The sequence below is a fragment of the Gopherus evgoodei genome, chromosome 2 (assembly GCF_007399415.2).
Source record: "Gopherus evgoodei ecotype Sinaloan lineage chromosome 2, rGopEvg1_v1.p, whole genome shotgun sequence".
Taxonomy (NCBI): Eukaryota; Metazoa; Chordata; order Testudines; family Testudinidae; genus Gopherus; species Gopherus evgoodei.
This window is the reverse complement of record NC_044323.1, coordinates 188,187,666-188,208,010: the sequence shown is the minus strand read 5'-3', so window position 1 is coordinate 188,208,010 and position 20,345 is coordinate 188,187,666. Positions and strand designations below refer to the sequence as shown.

Below are 20,345 nucleotides of genomic sequence, written 5' to 3'. Positions count from 1 at the left end.
GAAGTGATGTAACTGTTTGATAAATTCAAGAGTTTGCCATGTGGTCTAAACTCTGACACTTACAAAACTGCCTCTGTTGAATGTACTTAGCATGCATTTCTTCCATTGTTTGGTTTATCTGAAATAAATGAAAACAAATGCAAATCTATGGAACCTGGACTTAAGCAGCAATTGAGTATTAAATAGCCTAATTAACTATCATCAATTTAACACAGAAAAAGTGAATACCCACACGATCCAATGCTTTCACAGGTGTTAGATATTTATTTGAAAACAGTTCAGTTTCTTTGCTAAGTAGTATGCGTTATTTGAACACCCATATACATTACATTAGAAAAACGCTAGACAATGACAAACTAATCATACACAAACTAAAATGTAATATTTCAAGTATGTCTTTTGTTAAAGGATCACAGTTTTTTATGAGTACAACATTTGTAAGAAAGATCCATTTGTGCTCTTTGATGTAGACATTACCTAGACAACCATACATATTCAAGCACTGGAGTACAGGCATGGAGGAAAACTTGACAAACTTTTTTTTAAAGTTAACCTAAGATACTGTTACAGTTATGTAACAAAAGGTTTGTGCTTCCTGTTGTCAGACACAGTTTAAAGATATCTTATGCTGGGTAAAGAGTAAAAATTTACTCACATTTTATTTAATTCTATTCAGAGAAGAAAATCCAGCCTCAAAACAAGACACCAAGATTTGAAGACAACCAACAGTGTTGCATCTGACATGGAGGCAACCAGTCAGAGCAGTGCAATTTGAGTGCCTGGCTGAAATGACAGATGGGTCCACCTGTCTAACGTACTTAGAAAACTGCCTGTGTGCTTGCTGTATTTAAGCTATTGTACTTTGGGATGTAGCAAGTACTGGCTGTATTTTTGTGCAGCACTCTCTACTGAATAAGAAATGGATGAGTAAAATACCTTGTTCTAGCTGCCCTACTGTCATATATGCCAAAACACAACACTCTCAAATCAGGGTGCTATGTATGCTCATCGGCAAGAGTTTAAAAAGTGGTTAATATAAACAAGCACATCTGTTGTCTCCTTATTAACTCCAAAAGCACACACTGCAGTTGATAAAGCCTCAGAGCCTTCATTTTTATATGTATTGCATTAGGGACTTCTGTAAGGGCAACGAGTGTCCTTTCCAAATCCCGTTTGTGGCATCACTTCAGCACAATGCACTCATGCATTTTACATAGACAGTAAGGAATGAGCTCCAGCCACACCCAGTGTAATACAAAAATCATCTAAACATTTAAAATGTTGAGTAGCAATCAACACTACTCTATGTGCGCTTGAGAAGGCTCTGTGAAGCTCTGCTCCACCTTGCTTTTCTGTTAATCCTAAGTGTCAGTCCAAAAATAATTTCCCCCTACCTTGGTTTAATTGAATACCTTTGCCTATTTGACAGGGTACATTCATCTAGAGAGAGTGGCCAGCTCACTTTAATTCTGTAATTAAATGTAAGAGTCTGGCTAAACAGCAGTTAGCCAAAAAATGAAAACACACAACTTCTACTTCCCAGCCTCTGAAAAGCCAGTTTAAAATTTTCTATAGGATCTTCTGAGGAAGTTTAGTTTGGTGAATAAAGTGCTTATTTTAGGTCAAAATAATGTTAATGCACCATTATTTGCTTCACATTAAGGAACTTTTACATCACCTTTTAATGATGCTTTCAGTTGAGGCTACTTGGACTAAGGGGATGACATACGAAGTCTACCTCTGAAGACCTATACAATCCTCAGTAGGTTGTAAGTTAGATGAGTTTGGGGTTTTGTTCCACTCCGCAATGGACATCTGCCCATGTGACAAGGAGCCCAATCCAGGGCCTGTCAGCATTTAAGGCACAAAGCTGCAGGAGCAGTACAGCCTGCTGAGGATCTGTAGCTGAGCAAGCTAAAGTGGCTCTTTGAAGGAGTGGGAGGAAAGCACTCCTGGAAAAAGTTAGTTGGCAACATTTATGTTGATGGCCATCCTCTTATCTGTTCCAGATGGCATCATACTGGTCTTGCACAGGGGAATGAATGCATTTGTATTGTCATGTGGAGCTCATTTACATAAATCTTGCCCCCCACCCCGAACAGCTCAGCAGAATGTCCCTGCAACATGCATACAGTCCTCACCTTCCTCTGCCATACACTAAGCTAGCCATCCCCCAAGCTCCACTGATTCATTGTGCAACCAGTTTATAGAGACTACTGCAACTTACCACCCTTGTTTACGTGGTAGCACAGGTTGTGTATCTGTTCCTCAAACTACTAAGCTCTTAGGCAGAAGTTAAGATGTCTGCTCTGGAGAGGGCCAAAGCTGCAACAGCAAGTAGTGATGCCATTAGCAGTGATGCATACTAACACAGCTGTGCACTAGCCTGTAAGAATGCCTGTTCCAGCCATTACTACTAATTCCTCCCCTTCACAAGCACCAAGTTCTCCCGCAAACTGTAATAAAAGTAAACAATTTGAAAAAGTTATATAACAGCTGTAGCAAGCTGAGAATTAAGTGCGTATTTGGCACAAAACCATAAAGGATAGGTTACACTCCCCAACCCCTCTCCACTCCCTACACAGATGCTTGAATATTAGGAGAGACGGCTGAGGGGAATTGCCGGTGTCCTCCAGAACGGAATTATGAACTTCATTATGCTCAAATCTCCAAATTCTTCCTGTTTACATAGGGTAACCCAAATAACAGAAGCCATTGCTCCCTGCCCCCTCCCACCACCACCACCACCTAAGAGGCACTGACATCCAACTATTGGGTATTAACTAGATCTACGTAACTAGTAATATTCATGTTTTACAAGTGTCAGCACAGAGCTACATGAAACACCTCTCTCTGCATTTACTCACACAACAGCATTACTTGGATTTGAAGAGGATAACAGCCATATTAATATATAGACAGTCCACCTGAATCAGGCCATTGTTTTCCAGGCCTTTGTGGATTTGTGCAATTTTTGCAAATTATTATAAGCCTCCAAAACAGACATACTTTATTTCTAGGTACTCATCAATACCATATTTTGAACCTTCTCGTCCCAAGCCAGATTGTTTCACGCCGCCGAAAGGGCACTCCACTGAGGACACTATTCCTTCATTAACACCAACCATTCCAACCTCCAGCTGCTCTGCAACTCTCCAAATCTGGGCTGGGTCTTGAGAATAGAAATATCCTGCCACATGAATGTAAAAATATATTGTTAAAATAGAACAAAAATCAAAAGGACATGGCAGCAGAAGGTTTTGGGGAAGGTGCTTATTAGCAAACAGAAATAATCAAAATGAAATTCTTCATCTCATGCAATTGCAACATTAAGCTCAAGGTTGTAGCTGCAGAGTGGTGTATCTGTCTGAAAAGGGAGACCGTACCTGCTAAACCCACATTGGCTGAATTTGCTATAGCAACAGCTTCTGCTTCAGTATCAAACCTGCCAATATAAAGAAACAGATACCAGTGAGATCTGCAATCAACATAGCGGGGTGGGGGGGGGGAGTAATCTTTACTGCCTTCCTGTTCTCTGGATACTGAGGGCTTGGCTACACTGGAGAGTTGCAGCACTGGTGGTGGGTTACAGCGCTGCAACTCACTCACTGTCCACACTTGCAAGGCACATACAGCGCTGTATCTCCCTGGCTACAGCGCTGGCTGTATTCCACCTCAGCCTGGGGAATAACGACTGCAGCGCTGGTGATGTGGCGCTACTTCGCCAGTGTGGCCACCAAAAGCGCTGTTATTGGCCTCCAGAGGTATTCGGAGGTATCCCAGAATGCCTGTTCAGCCACTCTGCTCATCAGTTCGAACTCTACTGCCCTGGCCTCAGGTGACCCGCCCTTTAAATGCCCCAGGAATTTAAAAAAATCTCCTTCCTGTTTGTTCAGCCAAGTGTGGAGTGCAATCAGCGAATCTTTCCAGGTGACCATGCCTCCATGCGCCAAATGAGCCCCAGCATGGAGCAATGGCGAGTTGCTGGATCTCATCAGTGTTTGGGGGGAGGAAGCTGTGCAGTCCCAGCTGCGCTCCAGCTGTAGGAATTACGATATCTATGGGCCGATATCAAGGGCCATGCTGGAAAGGGGCTATGACTGGGACACGGTGCAGTGCTGGGTTAAAGCGAAGGAGCTGCGGAGTGCCTATTGCAAAGCCCGTGAGGGAAACCGCCGCTCTGGCGCTGCCCCCACGACCTGCCGTTTTTACAAAGAGCTGGACGTGCTACTTGGGGGTGACCCCACCGCCAATCCGAGAACCACGATGGACACTTTGGGGAGGAGGGGGAGGAGGAGGAGGAAACCAAGAGTGAGGGTACTGCGGTTGGGGGAGACACCCCGGAGTCCCTGGAGGCATGCAGTCAGGAGCTCCTCTCAAGCCAGGAAGAAGGTAGCCAGGCGCAGCAGCCGGTACTTGGCGGAGGACAAACAGACGAGCGGGTTCCTGGTAAGCAGCTTTTATTTTCAGGATGGAAATTTTTCGGGAGAGGAGAGAGGGTTAGGGCTGCATGCATGCATGCCTAGATGTGGAATAGCGTGGGCAATGCACTTGCGCAAGTTTATTGAGAGAGCCACTGTGGTCCTTGTCCCAGTCAGGCTAATGCGTCCGCGCCACTGTGCCACGAGGGGTGGGGGGACCATTGCTGCACACAAGCAAGCTGCATAGGGGCCAGGGCGGAATCTGCATTGCTGTAGAAGACCCTCCCGCTCTTCCCAGGTGACCCGCAGCAGCGAGATATCTTCCAGGATCAACTCCTGTGGAAAATGTTGGGAGAGTGTTCAGTGTAGGTGCCCCCTGCAGTTGTTTGCTTTCCCCAACGCACAGAAACCCTGAGGATAGTACAGCCCTGAAGTTATCAGTCCCCCTTACTCACCATTTCGGGGCTCCTGTGGGTTATGTGCACTCTCTTTGGTATGGGAAAATTATGCTATTGTGAAAACTGTAAACTCCTTCACTGTGTGGGAATAACTGTCTGAGATAAACAATGCTGCCTCTCTTAAGTGTTGCCTTTTTTGCCTTTTCACAAGCAACCTTGAGATCTCGGCTGCCCGTGTTATCAACAGCTCAAAGACTCCAAAACCTCTGGAAGAAGCCACGAAAAAGCAAAGAAGACCTGCTGCAAGCAGTTATGGATCACTCTGTCACAGAGAATCAAAAAGTGCAGGACTGGAGGGAAAGGGAAAGCAGGATCTGCCAGAAAAACGCAGCGGTCGGGAAGAAAAGCACAAAGCAGCTGATAAGCATCCTGGCGTGCCAAGCGGACTCTATCCAGGCTCTCGTAGCCATGCAGGCAGAGCACTACCGCATCGCCTCCCCGCCCCATCCCAAAGCTCTTTCCCTTGTGCCCCAATGTCAGCTCAAAACCCCGTTCTCCAGCATCCAGGTTCTTACCACCACCAGCTGCCTCCAACACCTGTACATTCACCAACCAGCTCTGAGAACTACGACCCTTACCCTCTGCACTCAACCCACATCACCATGCAGTATAGGCATCCTGAAGTGCAACAGTCATTGCACAGCACGCCAGACAGGACATACTCAAACCTGTGACTGTACAGTTCCCTACCCCACCCCCCTGCCCTTTTAGGTTCCCAAAATGTTGTGTGTCTGTCAATAAAGTTATTTTCTTTTCAATAAATGAATTCTTGGCTTTGAAAACAGTCTTTATTATTGCAGAAAGTCATAGATACCTTAGCCCAGGAAAGGAACAGGCACTGCAAATCATCATAGGAAACACAGATTCCTACTAACATTGTAACCACTGCACTTCACTCCTGTGCAAGGCACTAAACATTACTGTTGGTTTTCAGCCTCAAATTCCTCCCTCAAGGCATCCCTAATCCTTGAAGCCCTGTGCTGGGCCTCTCTAGTAGCCCTGCTCTCTGGCTGTGCAAATTCAGCCTTCAGGCTTTGAACCTTGGAGGTCCATGCCTGACTGAATCTTTCATCCTTCCCTTCACAAATATTATGGAGGGTACAGCACACGGATATATCCGCGGGGATGCTGCTTTCCCCCAAGTCTAACTTCCCATACAGAGATCACCAGCGCCTCTTTAAACGGCCAAAAGCACACTCCACAGTCATTCGGCACCAGCTCAGCCTGTAGTTGAACCGGTCCTTGCTCCTGTCAAGCTTCCCTGTATATGGTTTCATGTGCCAAGGCATTAACGGGTAAGCGGGGTCTCCAAGGATCACAATGGGCATTTCGACGTCCCCTACTGTGATCTTCTGGTCTGGGAAAGAAGTCCTTGCCTGCAGCTTCCTGAACAGCCAGTGTTCCGAAAGATGTGTGCATCATGCACCATTCCACGCCAGCCTGTGTTAATGTCAATGAAACGCCCATGGTGATCCACAAGCGCCTGGAGAACCATAGAGAAATACCCCTTCTGATTAACGTACTCGGATGCTAGGTGGGGTGGTGCTAGAATAGGAATAAGCGTCCCATCTATCCCCCCTCCACAGTTAGGGAAACCCATTTGTGCAAAGCCATCCACAATGTCCTGCATGTTCCCCAGAGTCACTGTTCTTCTTAGCAGGATGCGATTAATGTCCCTGCAAACTTGCATCAACACGATTCCAACGGTCCACTTTCCCACTCCAAACCGGTTCCCGACCAATCGGTAGCTGTCTGGAGTTGCCAGGTTCCAGATTGCAATAGCCACCCACTTCTCCACCGGCAGGGCAGCTCTCAATCTCGTGTCCTTGCACCGCAGGGTGGAGGCGAACTCCTCACACAGTCCCATGAAAGTGGCTTTTCTCATCCGAAAGTTCTGCAGCCATTGCTCATCATCCCACATTCCATGACGATGTGATCCTACCACTCAGTGCTTGTTTCCCGAGCCCAAAAGTGGCGTTCCATGGTGCTGAGCATTTCCATGAATGCCACAAGCAATTTAGTGTCATACGTGTCAGGCGAATCGCTATCATCGTCGGACTCCTCATCACTTTGGATCATCAGGAAAAGCTCAACTGCCAAATGTGATGTGCTGGCGAGACTCATCAGCATACTCCTCAGCAGTTAGGGCTCCATTTCCCACAGAAATCGCGCTGCACAGAAACCGTTGAGTCAAGATGGTGCCAAACGTGGACGGAAAATCAGGGATTGCTGGGATGTGAAGCGATGCATCACGGGGCATTGGGACAGGAAGCAGAATGACCCGCCCCCTCCGCCCCCTTCACACAACCCACAGCGCCAAAATGGGACGAGGTGCTCTGTGGGATAGCTGCCCATAATGCCCACTCCCTGCCCACTCCCAACAGCGCTGCAAATGCTGCAAATGTGGCCACACTGCAGCGCTGTGTGTGGCCACACTCCTGCGCTTTCCCTACACAGCTGTACGAAGACAGCTGTAACTCCCAGCGCTGCACACCTGCAAGTGTAGCCAAACCCTGAGAAGCAGCCTCACTGCCAATGGGACAAAGTGAATGTAGGTTTGTTCTCCTTGGTATATTTCTAGTGTTTATTATTTAATTTTCAGTCTCAAGCCAGGGTGCTTTTGCCATTTCTCTTGAGTTACATGAAATTTTAAAATGTGTTAATACTTGTCAACTAATGTGGTTTAAACACGCCATTCACTTCCTTGTCTAGACAAGACCTCACTATTGAGAAAGATTAGTAAATCTTTCCCCCACTGAGTCCTACCAAGTTCAATCATACTGGGGGGGGGGGGGGCGCCCGCGGGAGAAAGACCTCAGAGAAAAAGACTGCAAGAGAGGAAAAATTGTCCCGAGTGTACTTTGGATCAGAGAAACATAGAACTATTAGGTCATGTGACAAAATGCAAATGCTCTCAAGTCCCTTAAAGGAGTATGAAAATTGATGGTCTTTACTGTTATCCTCTCTCGTTAAACTGCAGGTGCCATTTTACAAAAAAATAAAAGAGAGAGAGCGAGACAGAGAGAGAGTTAATCTCACCAGAAGCCTAAAAGACCTAAACAAAATCTGTATAATAATAATGCAGATTGTATAATTATTCACATGAAATAAATATTTTTTTGAAGTTTACTAAACTCTATGTTAATCTGAAGAATGGATTATCTTACTTGATAACTGGTGCTAAGGGACCAAATGTCTCTTCTTGCGTGCAAAGCATGTTTGTTGTGACATTGCTGAGCAGAGTAGGCTCAAAGAAATTCTTTCCAAAGCTGTGTCGTTTCCCTCCTGTCACAATGGATGCTCCTTGAGAAACCGCATCGCTAATGTGTCTCTCCACCTGAGATGAGCAAAATAAGAGATACTCAAGCTAGCATTTAGGGTAAAGGTTTGGTCTACTTTTCCTTGAATACACAAGACTCCCCAAAATTAAACAGGGCATTAGACAAAAGGAGTTTATGCTGCACCTTATTTAGAGGACTGAGACATTGCTTAAAACCTCCCTTTTTGCTGAATTTTCATCTCTCTTCCTGAACTTAACCTGAATTTTAGATTTACATACCAGATCACTTGCAATGCAGGGCTGCAATTCAGTAAAGATTTACACACATGCTTAACGGACATTTACTAGTCCTGCTGAAGTGAAGGGAAATAATGGCAGCGTATAATGTTAAGCACACGTGTAAGTCTTTGCAGGATCAGGGCCACACATTCATGGTCAGCGTCGTCAGAGAGAGATACAAAAGACCGTGTAGTGCTTACCTATTGACAGAAGAAAACTATCCTATCTCAGGGCTTCTCTACGCTGGCAATTTACAGCACTGCAATTTTCTCGCTCAAGGGTGTGAAAAGCGCCAGTGTAGATAGTGCTCTAGCGCTGGGTGCTGCATCTCTCATGCAGGTGGGTTTTTTAGAGTGCTGGGAGAGCTCTGCCACGACTACACAAGCCATGTTAAAGCACTGCAAGTGTAGACTAGCCCACAATAGCAAGTTTTCAAGATGGGAGTGGAGAGACCATATCTCCATCTATACTCTGACATGGACAGAACGCACTTTATGAACACCAGCCAGAGTGGATAAAAACTGATTATTTCTTTTTAAAACATGGATTTTTTTAAAATTTAAATCAGATTTTTATTTTTAAAAACAAGACCTTAAAATTCAATTTGAATTTATGGTAACCTACAGTAAGGCCTAAACTTACTACAATCTATTCAAATCATTTAAAAAGATTAATTAAAAAAAAACCTACTTTATATGAGTGAGTCATCTGCAAATTTTTGTAAGTTAAAGACTACTACTTTTTAAAATGTAAACAGAATTGGGGTCAATTCAAGCTTTATAAATATGTCAATGTGATATGGTGCATTAAATATCTATATTATTTTCAATCTTTACAACAGAGTGAATGGTGGTATGGACATTTTTCCTAATACAAGTATTTTCAGTTCCTGTTATACAGAAAACCTTTTTCCTTTATTTTACTTTTGGATTCAGTTTAGCCAGCTGGGGCAGAGAATATATTTTCTTCCTTTGGATTAGTTCATCCAAATTAAGAAACCAACTGGGAGTTGAAAAAGTTGGAAAGCTTGTGTTCCTCTTCCAATCTATGAACAATAAGAAAAAAAAACCCACGTGGGAGAAGATGAACTCTACTAATTCTAAAAATTTGAAGGAGATGGGGCCAGATTTTCAAAGATATTTAGGCACCTAAAGATGCTGATAGGCACCTAGTGGGCTGAAGCATCTTCACACAAATTAGGAATAAAAAATCATCATCTAATAAATAAATGCAATGCCACTCCTCCTCAGTGCCACTTAACATACATTTATTCAGATTCTTCAACTACTTATATAAATGAGAATACACTTTTCTTTAGGAAAATACCTAAAAAGTACAAATGCAAAAGAAAATTAAAAGTCACCCTCCACATTCAGAGCCCTCAATAGTTTTAGCATTAATTTGTTTTTCTGCTTTGTTTTTATATGCAAAAACAGACTGTTCAAAACAAAAACTGTCATGCTACCTAGAGACATGAATACACCCAATACAACTCCCACAGTCTGTTAAGCTTTTGCAAATGTTCTCCAGAAAAATACCAATCAGAATATAATTAGGAATAAAGGTTTGCTCATGGTAGATTATTCCCTTTTCTTTTCCTAGTTTAAAAGGCAATGATGGCTATAATTACTCCTGTTCATATCATTGTGGGCTTTGAGGAGAGAATATTTTCTGCAAATACAGAGAAACAAAGTGGGAGAGGTAATATCTTTTGTTACAGAGCTCTTCTTGAGATCTGGGAAAGGTACTCCCAGCATCAGAGCAAAATGCAAGGTGGAACAGATTGTTTAGCATAAGTAAATAGCATATCTTGTAAGGGACCATTCCAGGTAGAGTGAGAAATATAGTCTTACAAAACCGGTATTAGACAAAACTGGGTATACAATGTGTTTAATACTTCCTAATAATATAAATTACAATTTCAAAAGTGAAATCAGCATATGTATACACACACATATACACATACCTTTCCCACTGCTTTTTCATTAATTAATGGCCCCTGAGTAGTTCCTTCATCAAATCCATTTCCTACACGTAGCTCTCTTTCAATAGCTTTGGCAAATTTTTCCACAAATGCATCGTGGATCCCTTTTTGCACCAAAAAACGGTTTGTGCAAACACATGTCTGAAAACAAACATGAAAGAATAACAAAAGACAAAGCTTAGTGCTGTTTCCACTTTTTACAGCACAGTAACTGATTATCATTACAATTCCTTCCATGCCTTCTCTTCACCCACATAGGCTGTTACCAAGGTTTGCCCTTCTCTCATTACAACACTCTGAAAATCAAACACTAACAAACTGGAAGTGTTTCCCTGAAACATCCCACCCTGTTAGCAAGTGTGGATCCTGCTAGGAAAAGGTTAAGTGAGTGCTGCTGATTCTCTGATACACGTATCTACCAGGATACCAGGGAGGTGCAGTGAGAGTTATTCTCTAATCAAAGGATACGGGATGTGGGTTAAGTAGCAGACTCCACATCTAAGCCAAGGTAGGAGCTGACATTTCTGTTATCTTGTTATTGTTGTCTTTGTTAAGATAGCCAAATCCCACATGAAGAAGGAGAGTCTGAATTTTACAAGTTGGATTTGTAGGTTGGGGGGAAGAACACCTGTTCACTCTGACCCTTTGTTCTGTCCACACTCTCCTCTCCTGCTACCTTAATTACTACAACCTCTTGCTTGATGTTCTCCAACACATAACTGCTAAAATAATATTCCTTTGCAGGTCAGACTGCATTATCCCCCTTTGAATCCCTTTGGTAACTTTCTACATCAAGTCTAAATTCCTTACCCTTGCATATGAGATCCTACACGGCTCTGTCTTGGTTTATATCTCGATTCTTGTTTCATGTTGTCATGTCCCCATTCACCACTTTTGGTCTAACAAAGATTCCAGCCAGCCTCATTACTTTACTCATTTTCTTCTCCCAAGTTAGTCTTTGCATTTTCTCTCATGCTGTCCCCTCACTTTGACTAGTGAAATTATTTCATGCTAATCAGGCCCCTTTCAAAATTCACCTAAAACTTGCTTCTTCTGCAAGGTCAATGACTACTAAGCCACACCAGTCATGTGCCTTCTCCACATCTTCTAGGCAGTGTGCACCTCAAAACAACTATTGTCTTTAATGATGCCAAGTGCACTGAACTCCAATGTAAGTGCCAGCTACTCTGAAAAGTAACTCTAAAAATGGCAGATAGATTTTTGCCATATTTGTTTGTCTCCAAACTATTTTTAATAATCAAACGTACTCCATATATAAGCAGAGAAGCGTTTTTGAACTGCCAGCCTTGCAAACTCAACCTGGGCACACAACACCATTCACTGTTTTTCCCAAGATACTGCCGATATAATTAACACTTAAAGCAATGTAGAGAGTGCAGGACAGGTGAGGGGTTGGTTATTTTTTTCCCGCTTGACTAAGATCTTACAGGATTGGCTCTAAACCAATTTAGTGAGCTGTACACGCTCTGTTTAGGTGCTAATGACAGCAACTGTGTCTGGGGAGAAACACTGAATGTTGACACGTAAAGGAGGAATTATTTCCATCTCTTTATCTTAAACTGTTTGTACCATTTATAAACTAACCCTGAACACATATGCACAGATACTGAATGGTTAAGGATAGTCAACTTGATTTTAAAAACTTTTCCATCTGGTTAAACACTTTCACTATGTGCTATTGCTCATCTTTCCCTCATTTCCATTTTGTATATGTCTAACTCAGGTATGGGACCTGACTTGGTTACAAGAGTGGTTCCTAACCACTGGCACTCGAGACTCGTGACTGGTATTCAGGCTAGTGGCAGCCACTGAAGCCTCTGTCTTGGGCATGAATGTACCTTATTCAATTATCTGAATATTAAGCTACAACACAGTTCAATCCTCTGAGAAAGGGAGTTTGAACAGCCCTCAGTTCCAATGCAAGTTTGATTACACAGAAATGAACAAGGGGCAGCTGGTGCCAGAACAGAGGCTGGATTTCAGGTTTGTCATTAAGGTAGGGGACAGAGAAGTTACTGGCTCCAGGAAAAGGGATATGGGGACGTGTCACTACTGAAAATGACTTCTCCTGCATTCCTTGCACACCACTAACTCCACTTGGCATCCTAGGGGCACAAGGAATACAGGATTAGGTGCACATCCTTACAAACAGGTTTGGTTGCCTAAAACTTATGAGCCACTAATTTTAAATGGAGCTAAATACACTTTGTAATGTCTACTTTAATGGCCTGAGAGTTGTCTTAACTCTGTTCCCACTCTTCAGGAATTCATGTGGGTTTACTGCCTATGAAATGTCCATATGACAAAATCATCTGCAACTGATACCCTTGTTGGCAGTTTCAGCAGAGAGGCCACTAAACTGGCATTGTAGACTCATCTTCTCAATACTATAGGTAATGACTGAACTGCGTTGCCATGATAATGCCGCTATCTGTGCTTTATCTGTTCAGTGGACAGGGGACTTTGAAGTCTAGGGCTGTAAATCCAGCAGCTTTCCTTTCACAAGCAAATAAAGTTAGGCAAAAATAGCTTAATCACAAAAAATATGGCTCTTTCATGCTCCAAAAGGTGAAATAGGCAAGGTAAAAAAAAAATTCTCTCACCTGCCCCGAGTTTCTGTATTTAGAAGCCAGAGCTCCTAAAACAGCTCGGTCCACATCAGCGCTGTCAAACACTATAAATGGAGCATGTCCTCCGAGCTCCATGGAAACCCGCTTTACGGTGCCAGCAGCATGATGCAGCAGTACCTACATGTATGCAGCAGACACCAAACAGGATAAGTGTGTAAGTAATCAGTTCACTAATGAATCAGAATTTAGAGGCAGGGGGAACTAACTCTGGTGGGGGGTGACCTCCCATAATGAACCTACAAGTTCATCACAGAGCCAATAGTCTCTCTTTTCCATTCCCTTCCCAAAGCAGGCAATCCCGTCCTACATTGAAGTCCCCAATGGAAAAACTCCCATTGACATTAATAGGGCCAAGATTTCATCCAGCTACTTTGTCCAGCCTTTATTTAACTAGAACTCAAGGAAGAGCTTCTTCTACTTTCCCTTGCAAGATCATTCCACAGTTTAATAAAACTTGCTGTTAAGATTTTTCTCCTAATATCCAGTTTAAAATTTTCCTCTTCTCGCTGTCATCCCATTCCTCCTCAGACCATTTTAGAAAATGCCCCTTCCTTGTTAAGGGGAATCTTAACCCATCTTAACCCACACACTAGTATCTTATTCCTCAATAGTCCTACTGATTTCCATGAGACTACTCACAGAGTAAAGGGAGTAGAATCTAGCCTTAAGTAAAGGTTTCACGTCATTAACCCTTCCCCTCTTTCAGTAATGCACTTCATTACTGAGCAGCACATTCTAACATGTTCCCATTAGAGTTAAGTCATCACATAACCTGAAACAGCAGTTTCTGGAGCTGAACTTTCCTGAGTAACTACTCTTCATCGTGTTACAAACTGCAATGATGCACATTACCATTACTCTAAAAAGCCAACAGATACCAGATTAAATGGACAGCAATTCAAGGAAAACTACTTAACAGGATCAGGGATTTGCATGAAGCACTCAACAGCCAGAAGGGAAAAAAGTTTGTTGCAGTGTGAGGAAGAACCACCCCAAAGGAAAATGTTCTATATACACATTTCTCTCCTCAAAACACTTCCCCTTGCTTTTCAGTAAAAACCCTTCAAACATTCACTGTCTTGTCATGTACCTTTCCTGTAGCAGTGGAGCCAGTAAAAGATATTTTTGCTACCAAAGGATCAGTGCACAGAGCCTCCCCCACAGCTGGGGTTTGTTTTTGGGAACAAGGGACAACATTATATACTCCTGCTGGAATTCCAGCCTGGTTTGCAAGCTGCAATGAGAAACAGTGAATATGCAGTTACAAAACAATATACTTTGTATAAGGATCAGTTAGGTAATATTTTTATATTCATACATGTATTTGTAAATTTGCTCTGAAGACATAAGCACTGAGTCAATGAGAGCTGAAGGTGCTCAGCACTTCACAATAATGGGCCCCATAAACATTACATGTTGGCATTGCTATTTACACACAAATAGGCTGTTGCCGACATCAAGTAAAGCAAAGATATTCAAAGTTAAACCTGTCTTTTGCAAAGCTAGGCCAACGCTGGAAGATACTTGTACTATGCCCATAATATATTCCAATGTTTTTATTTATTTTAAAGGTAACTATTAAATCTAAACCACCTGTTTAACAGAATAAATTTGTACTCTCTCAGTGTGAGATTGTGGCCAAGAATTATGGTTGAATGCCACTTCACTTCCTGTTTACAGATTGCTACTGTAAGATACAGTCCATTGCCAGTGTAATACCAGCGCAAAAGCTCACCTCAGCAAGTGCTAATGCTGATAATGGTGTGTCTTCTGCAGGCTTCACCACCACAGTACAGCCTGCTGCCAGAGCTGCACCAACTTTTCGTGTAATCATAGCACTGGGGAAATTCCACTAGGTGGAGAGAAATATACAATGAAAAATCAGAAATGCTCAATACTTCCCTCTGTTCCCAAATAACTGGCTATTTTTGCAACTTCCAGCAAGAATCAAAACAAACCTTGTATAAGAATGAGAATTTGCTTTACTTTCACAATTAAATACTTTTCAAAAACTGAAAAGGGGCGAAGAGGTAGCCTTTATAAAAGACGGTGTATATAATGCCACTACCAATTATCTTATGCTCTAAAAATTCTAGTAATTAAATGGCAGAGAGATTTCTATATCAGTGAGAAACTGGTACTGCCTATATTAACTCAAAAACTTCAACCTTTTGGGGGGCACCTACTGCTAAGAGTAAGTGGAAAAAAAAAGATATGAGGAAACAAATGTATACCCCATGAAACATGAAAAGCAAAAACATGACATGTATTTTCAGTATGAAGAAGCCATTATTTGTCTCATGATATGTAACTCAATGAAGAAACACATCCAGACTAGTGCCATAACTTTCTCATATCTTATGCAGAGCCTGTGCTCTGTCCTTCGTGGCCATGCAGGGATGTATAGCACAGCCAGAACAAATGAGTGGGGAGCAGAAAAAGGCCCTTCTTTTTTGTGGAGGGAAGGAGATTCAGTGGGGGTTTCTCCTGGGCAGTGGCGGTCTCTGCTTCCTCCATTCTCAGAGCTGAGCTGAAAGCCCTAAATTAATCCTTAATCAGTCTGACAGATTCAGCTGCACTTACAGGGGTGATAATGGCTGCCACTCCAACAGGCTGTTTCAGCACCAAGAGCCTTCTATCTTTCACAGAAGGTGGAATGATGTCACCATAAATGCGACGAGCTTCTTCTGCAAACCATTCCAGGAAGGAGGCAGAATAAAGAATTTCACCTTGTGCCTCTTTCAGAGGCTTCCCCTATGATTAAATCACAATGCAGAAATACTTCAAAGAGACCAAAGTGATTGAAAAAAGTCACGTAGGTCATTATTTTTACTCTTCTTATTATTTGTACACTTGTACCTCGATACAATGCGACCCGATATAACACGAATTTGGATATAATGCGGTAAAGCAGTGCTCCGGGGGGTAGGGGTGGACTGTGCACTCCGGTGGATCAAAGCAAGTTCGATATAACGCAGTTTCACTTATAACGCAGTTAAGATTTTTTGGCTCCCGAGGACAGCGTTATATCGAGGAAGAGGTGTATAACCATGGCACTTAGGAGCCCTCATCATTGTGCTAGGCACTGCAAATGGCACTTTGATTCCAGGTTACATACATTTCGGACAGAGTCTGGGCTAAGGATTTATAGGAGTCTTTCCATTACTTCAATAGGCTTTTTAAATCAGGCCCTACATGGTAAATTCTATAGCTAATCTATCTTTCTTGCTTGAGGCCTGGGAGTTGTGGGTGCATACTAACACTCAGGATAAGATCCTTTGTTGACAAAGGGTCCTTTGCTAGCAAAGAGGCATGAAAGATGCTGAAATTAGTACATTTTTACATGTAAAACTCACATTCTCTGCTGTAATTATCTTAGCAAGGTCATCTTTATTCTCCATCATCAAACTGTACCATTTGCGAAGCAATGCACTTCTCTCCTGGGCAAGGAAAAAAAATATTTTAGCAAAGCTGCCATTGTTTTAAACACAGATAAAAATGTTACTATACTGAATTAACTTCATACTTTACGTATAAGCGAATGTGTGCTGTTCAAACAGAAAAAAGGTAACTGAGCAAGGATGACATGAATTCAAAATTGTATTGGAGGACTAGTGATGCCAGTAACTTGTCGCTGACAGCACCAGGTACTTCAGAGGAAAATCTTTCCAGAGTGGAAGTTTCTTCCTCAAGTTAATTGGTAGATTATATCCTCAGGCATGAATGTTTATTTGTGTGTGTGTGTATTTTATTTTTTATATATATATATTCTCCCCACTGTGTACAGGTCTACCTCTTTTGAAACTAATAAGCCCTTGGTCTCAATTTCTTGAGGAATCCAGTTTCACATGCTTTAGATGTATGTAAAGAACTACTTGCTTAGAAAACAGTTAATGAGAACAGAAGGACATGCTTTTAAAAAAAAACACAACACTTTTTCTAAGGCAGTGGCTCTCAATCTTTCCAGACTACTGTACCTCTTCAAAAGTCTGATTTGTCTTGTGTACCCCAAGTTTCAGTTCACTTAAAAACTACTTACTTACAAAATCAGATATAAAAATTAGGGCTGTTGATTAATTGCAGTTAACTCACGCGATTAACTCAAAAAATTAATTGTGATTAATCGCAGTTTTAATTGCGCTATTAAACAATAGAATACCATTTGAAATTTATTAAATATTTTTGGATATTTTTCTACATTTTCAAATATATTGATTTCAATCACAACACAGAATACGAAGTGTACAGTGCTCACTTTATATTTTTGATTACAAATATTTGCACTGTAAAAATGATAGGAGAAATAGTATTTTTCAATTCACCTCATACAAGTAGTGCAATCTCTTTACTTGAAAGTGAACTTACAAATGTAGGAATTGTTTTTGTTACATAACTGCACTCAAAACCAAAACAAGGTAAAACTTTAGACCCTACAAGTCCACTCAGACCTATTTTTTGTGCAGCTAGTTGCTAAAACAAACAAGTTTCTTTACATTTATGGGAGATAATGCTGTCCACTTCTTATTTACAATGTCACCAGAAAGTGACAACAGGTGTTGGCGTGGGACTTTTGTAGCTGGCATTGCAAGGTATTTACATGCCAGATATGCTAAACATTCGTATGTCTCTTCATGTCTCAGCCACTATTCCAGAGGACATACTTCCATGCTGATGATGCTCGTTTAAAAAAATAATGGTTTAATTAAATTTGTGACTGAACTCTTCGGGGGAGAATTATATGTCTCCGACTCTGTTTTACTTGCATTCTGCCATACATTTCATGTTATAGTAGTCTCGGATGATGACTCAGCACATGTTCATTTTAAGAACACTTTCGCAGCAGATTTCACAAAACACGAAGAAGGAACCAATGTGAGATTTCTAAAGATAGCTATAGCACTCGATCGGAGGTTTAAGAATCTGAAGTGCCTTCCAAAATCTGAGAGGAACGAGGTGTGGAGAATGCTTTCAGAAGTCTTAAAAGAGCAACACTCTGATGTGGAAACTACAGAATTTGAACCACGAAAAAAGAGAATCAACCTTCTGCTGATGGCATGACTAAGATGATGAAAATGAACATGGATCGGTTAGCTCTGCTTTGGATTGTTATCTAGCATCAGCATGGATGCATGTCCTCTGGAATGGTGGTTGACCATGAAGGGACATATGAATCTTTAGCACATCTGGCACGTAAATATCTTGCAGTGCTGGTTACAACAGTGCCATACGAATGCCTGTTCTCACTTTCAGGTGACATTGTAAACAAGAAGTGGGCAGCATTAGCTCTTGCAAATGTAAACAAACTTGTTTGGCCGAGCAATTGGCTGAACATGAAATAGGACTGAGTGGACTTGTAGGCTCTAAAGTTTTACATTGTTTTGGTTTTGACTGCAGTTATTTTTTGTACATAATCCTATATTTGTAAGTTCAACTTTCATGATAAAGAGACTGCATTATAGTACTTGTGTTGGATGAATTGAAAAATACTATTTCTTTTGTTTTTTAGAGTGCAAATATTGGTAATAAAAAAGAAATATTAAGTGAGCACTGTACACTTTGTATTCTGTGTTGTAACTGAAATCAATATATTTGAAAATGTAGAAAACATCCAAGAATATTTAAATGGCATTCTATAATTGTTAAACAATGTGATTAGTTGCACAATAAATTGTGATTATTTTTAATTGCACAATTAATCGCGATTAATTTTTTAACCACTTGTCAGCCCTAATAAAAATACAAATGTCACAGCACACTTTTACTGAAAATTGCTCACTTTCTAATTTTTACCATATAATTATAAAATAAAGCTATTGGAATATAAATATTGTACTTACACTTCAGTGTATAATGTATAGATCTGTATAAACAAGTCATTGTATGAAATTTTAATCTTTACTGACTTCCCTAGGCAAATAACTAGATGAGTTGATATACCCCCTAGAAGACCTCTGTGTAGCCCCAGAGGTGTACCTGTACCCCTGGTTGAGAACCACTGTTTCAACGTATGTGTAAGGTGATCTGTGGCCTTCAAGCCAGTTTTAAAATTTAAAGCACCACCTACTAACAGCCTCCACTAATCCTCCTTCTGTATTTCATATTGACAGACCTATTAGAGGCAGGACCTAGAGGCCTGTTAGAACCTCCCTGGCCCGCATGTTGCTGCAAGGCACCAGTCCCAGCCCCACAGCATGGGATTAGATACACCACCCACAAGAATAGAGGCAGCTGAATCAAGGCCGCTGTAGCTCTTTATTTGAGAGCAGTCCCCTCCGTGCAGCATTTGCAGGCAGGCCCCAACCCTGCACGGGGCTCTGCCCACCAGGGGGGCAGCCAGCCTGGTTCTGCTGCAGAGTCACAGCCTCGGCCGTGCTCTGGGCGCACTGGGAGCGTAAATCACACTCTGCCAAGGCCCTGCCGTGCCCCGCTCGCCCAGGGAGCCCGGCTGCAGCAGGAGCCACCCTCCCCCAGAGCCACAGCTCCCCGTCGGGCCCCCGCTCCATGGGGCTGGCTCCTCTCCCCGGGCTGGGCCCCTCTCCCCTCGCCTCCCCCGGGGCTCTCACCTTGGCGGGGGCCGCGCTCCAGCCGGGCCCGGCCTCCCATGCGGCTCTCACCGCGGCCCGGGCCTCGGCCACGCCGCAGTCCGCCACCTGCCCCAGCTCGGCGCCGCTGGCCGGGTCCAGCACGGGGAAGGCGGCGGCCGCCTGCACCCAGCGGCCTCCCACGAAGCCGCCCGAGCGCACCAGGGAGCCGGGCAGCCGCGGCGGGGCCGGGCCGGAGCCGCTGCGCCGGAGCGGGGCCGGGAGCAGGCGCGGTGCCGCCCGCAGCAGCAGCGGGGTCCGGGGGAGCCGCCAGGTCGCCATGGCGGCCGAGCAGCAGGGCCGGGGGGAGCGAGGGGCCGGGCGGGGCTCTGCTGGCAGCCCGGCGCTCTGCAGCGGTCGGCCCCGAGGCTGCGTGCGGCACAGTCCGGGAGCCCACAGCTGCTTCCCAGTCGGCAGGCCTGGCCCTGTGCTTCCTCCAACAGTTACCGGTATGCAAAGGGGTGTAAGAAAGTACTATTGTTAAAAACTGCCACCTCATGTAGGAAGTGCCTAGATAGCAGTTTGTCCCCTGCACTCATGGCAGGAGGAAGTCTTATCTAGAGCATTCCTGACACGTGTTTGTCCAACCCGCTTTTAAAAACCTCCACTGAGGGAAATTCCCTTCCCTAGGCAATTTATTCCACAGTTAGGAAGTTTTTCCTAATGTCCAATCTAAACCTCCCTTGTTTCA

At 43.0% G+C, this 20,345-nt stretch overlaps 2 protein-coding genes across 2 annotated transcripts in view; one reads left to right on the top strand and one right to left on the bottom strand.

Annotated features, from left to right (window-relative positions):
* Positions 1–241: 241 nt before the first annotated feature.
* On the bottom strand, positions 242–19,936 carry ALDH5A1 (aldehyde dehydrogenase 5 family member A1). The gene is made up of 10 exons (XM_030552540.1): positions 19,637–19,936; positions 16,430–16,513; positions 15,657–15,827; positions 14,809–14,925; positions 14,164–14,307; positions 13,047–13,190; positions 10,405–10,563; positions 8,047–8,216; positions 3,387–3,445; positions 242–3,190 (listed from the first exon to the last, which is right to left on the bottom strand). The coding sequence occupies exons 1-10, from the start codon at positions 19,934–19,936 to the stop codon at positions 2,985–2,987; spliced, it is 1,554 nt and encodes a 517-aa protein (XP_030408400.1). The 3' UTR covers positions 242–2,984.
* Positions 19,935–20,345, top strand: part of GPLD1 (glycosylphosphatidylinositol specific phospholipase D1) — a 49,705-nt gene continuing 49,294 nt past the window's right edge. Inside the window, exon 1 of the mRNA XM_030549437.1 lies at positions 19,935–20,103. Within this exon, the coding sequence (XP_030405297.1) occupies positions 19,935–20,103 (169 nt within the window). The remainder of the gene's footprint in view (positions 20,104–20,345) is intronic.

Excerpts from the sequence above, each read along its gene's own strand:
- ALDH5A1 (XM_030552540.1), bottom strand. The coding sequence starts at position 19,936 with ATGGCGACCTGGCGGCTCCCCCGGACCCCGCTGCTGCTGCGGGCGGCA. Across the intron at positions 8,217-10,404 it reads ATGAAAAAGCAGTGGGAAAG|GTGGAGAGACACATTAGCGA; the intron begins GTATGTGTATAT and ends TGCTCATCTCAG. Across the intron at positions 3,446-8,046 it reads CCCTTAGCACCAGTTATCAA|GTTTGATACTGAAGCAGAAG; the intron begins GTAAGATAATCC and ends TTATATTGGCAG.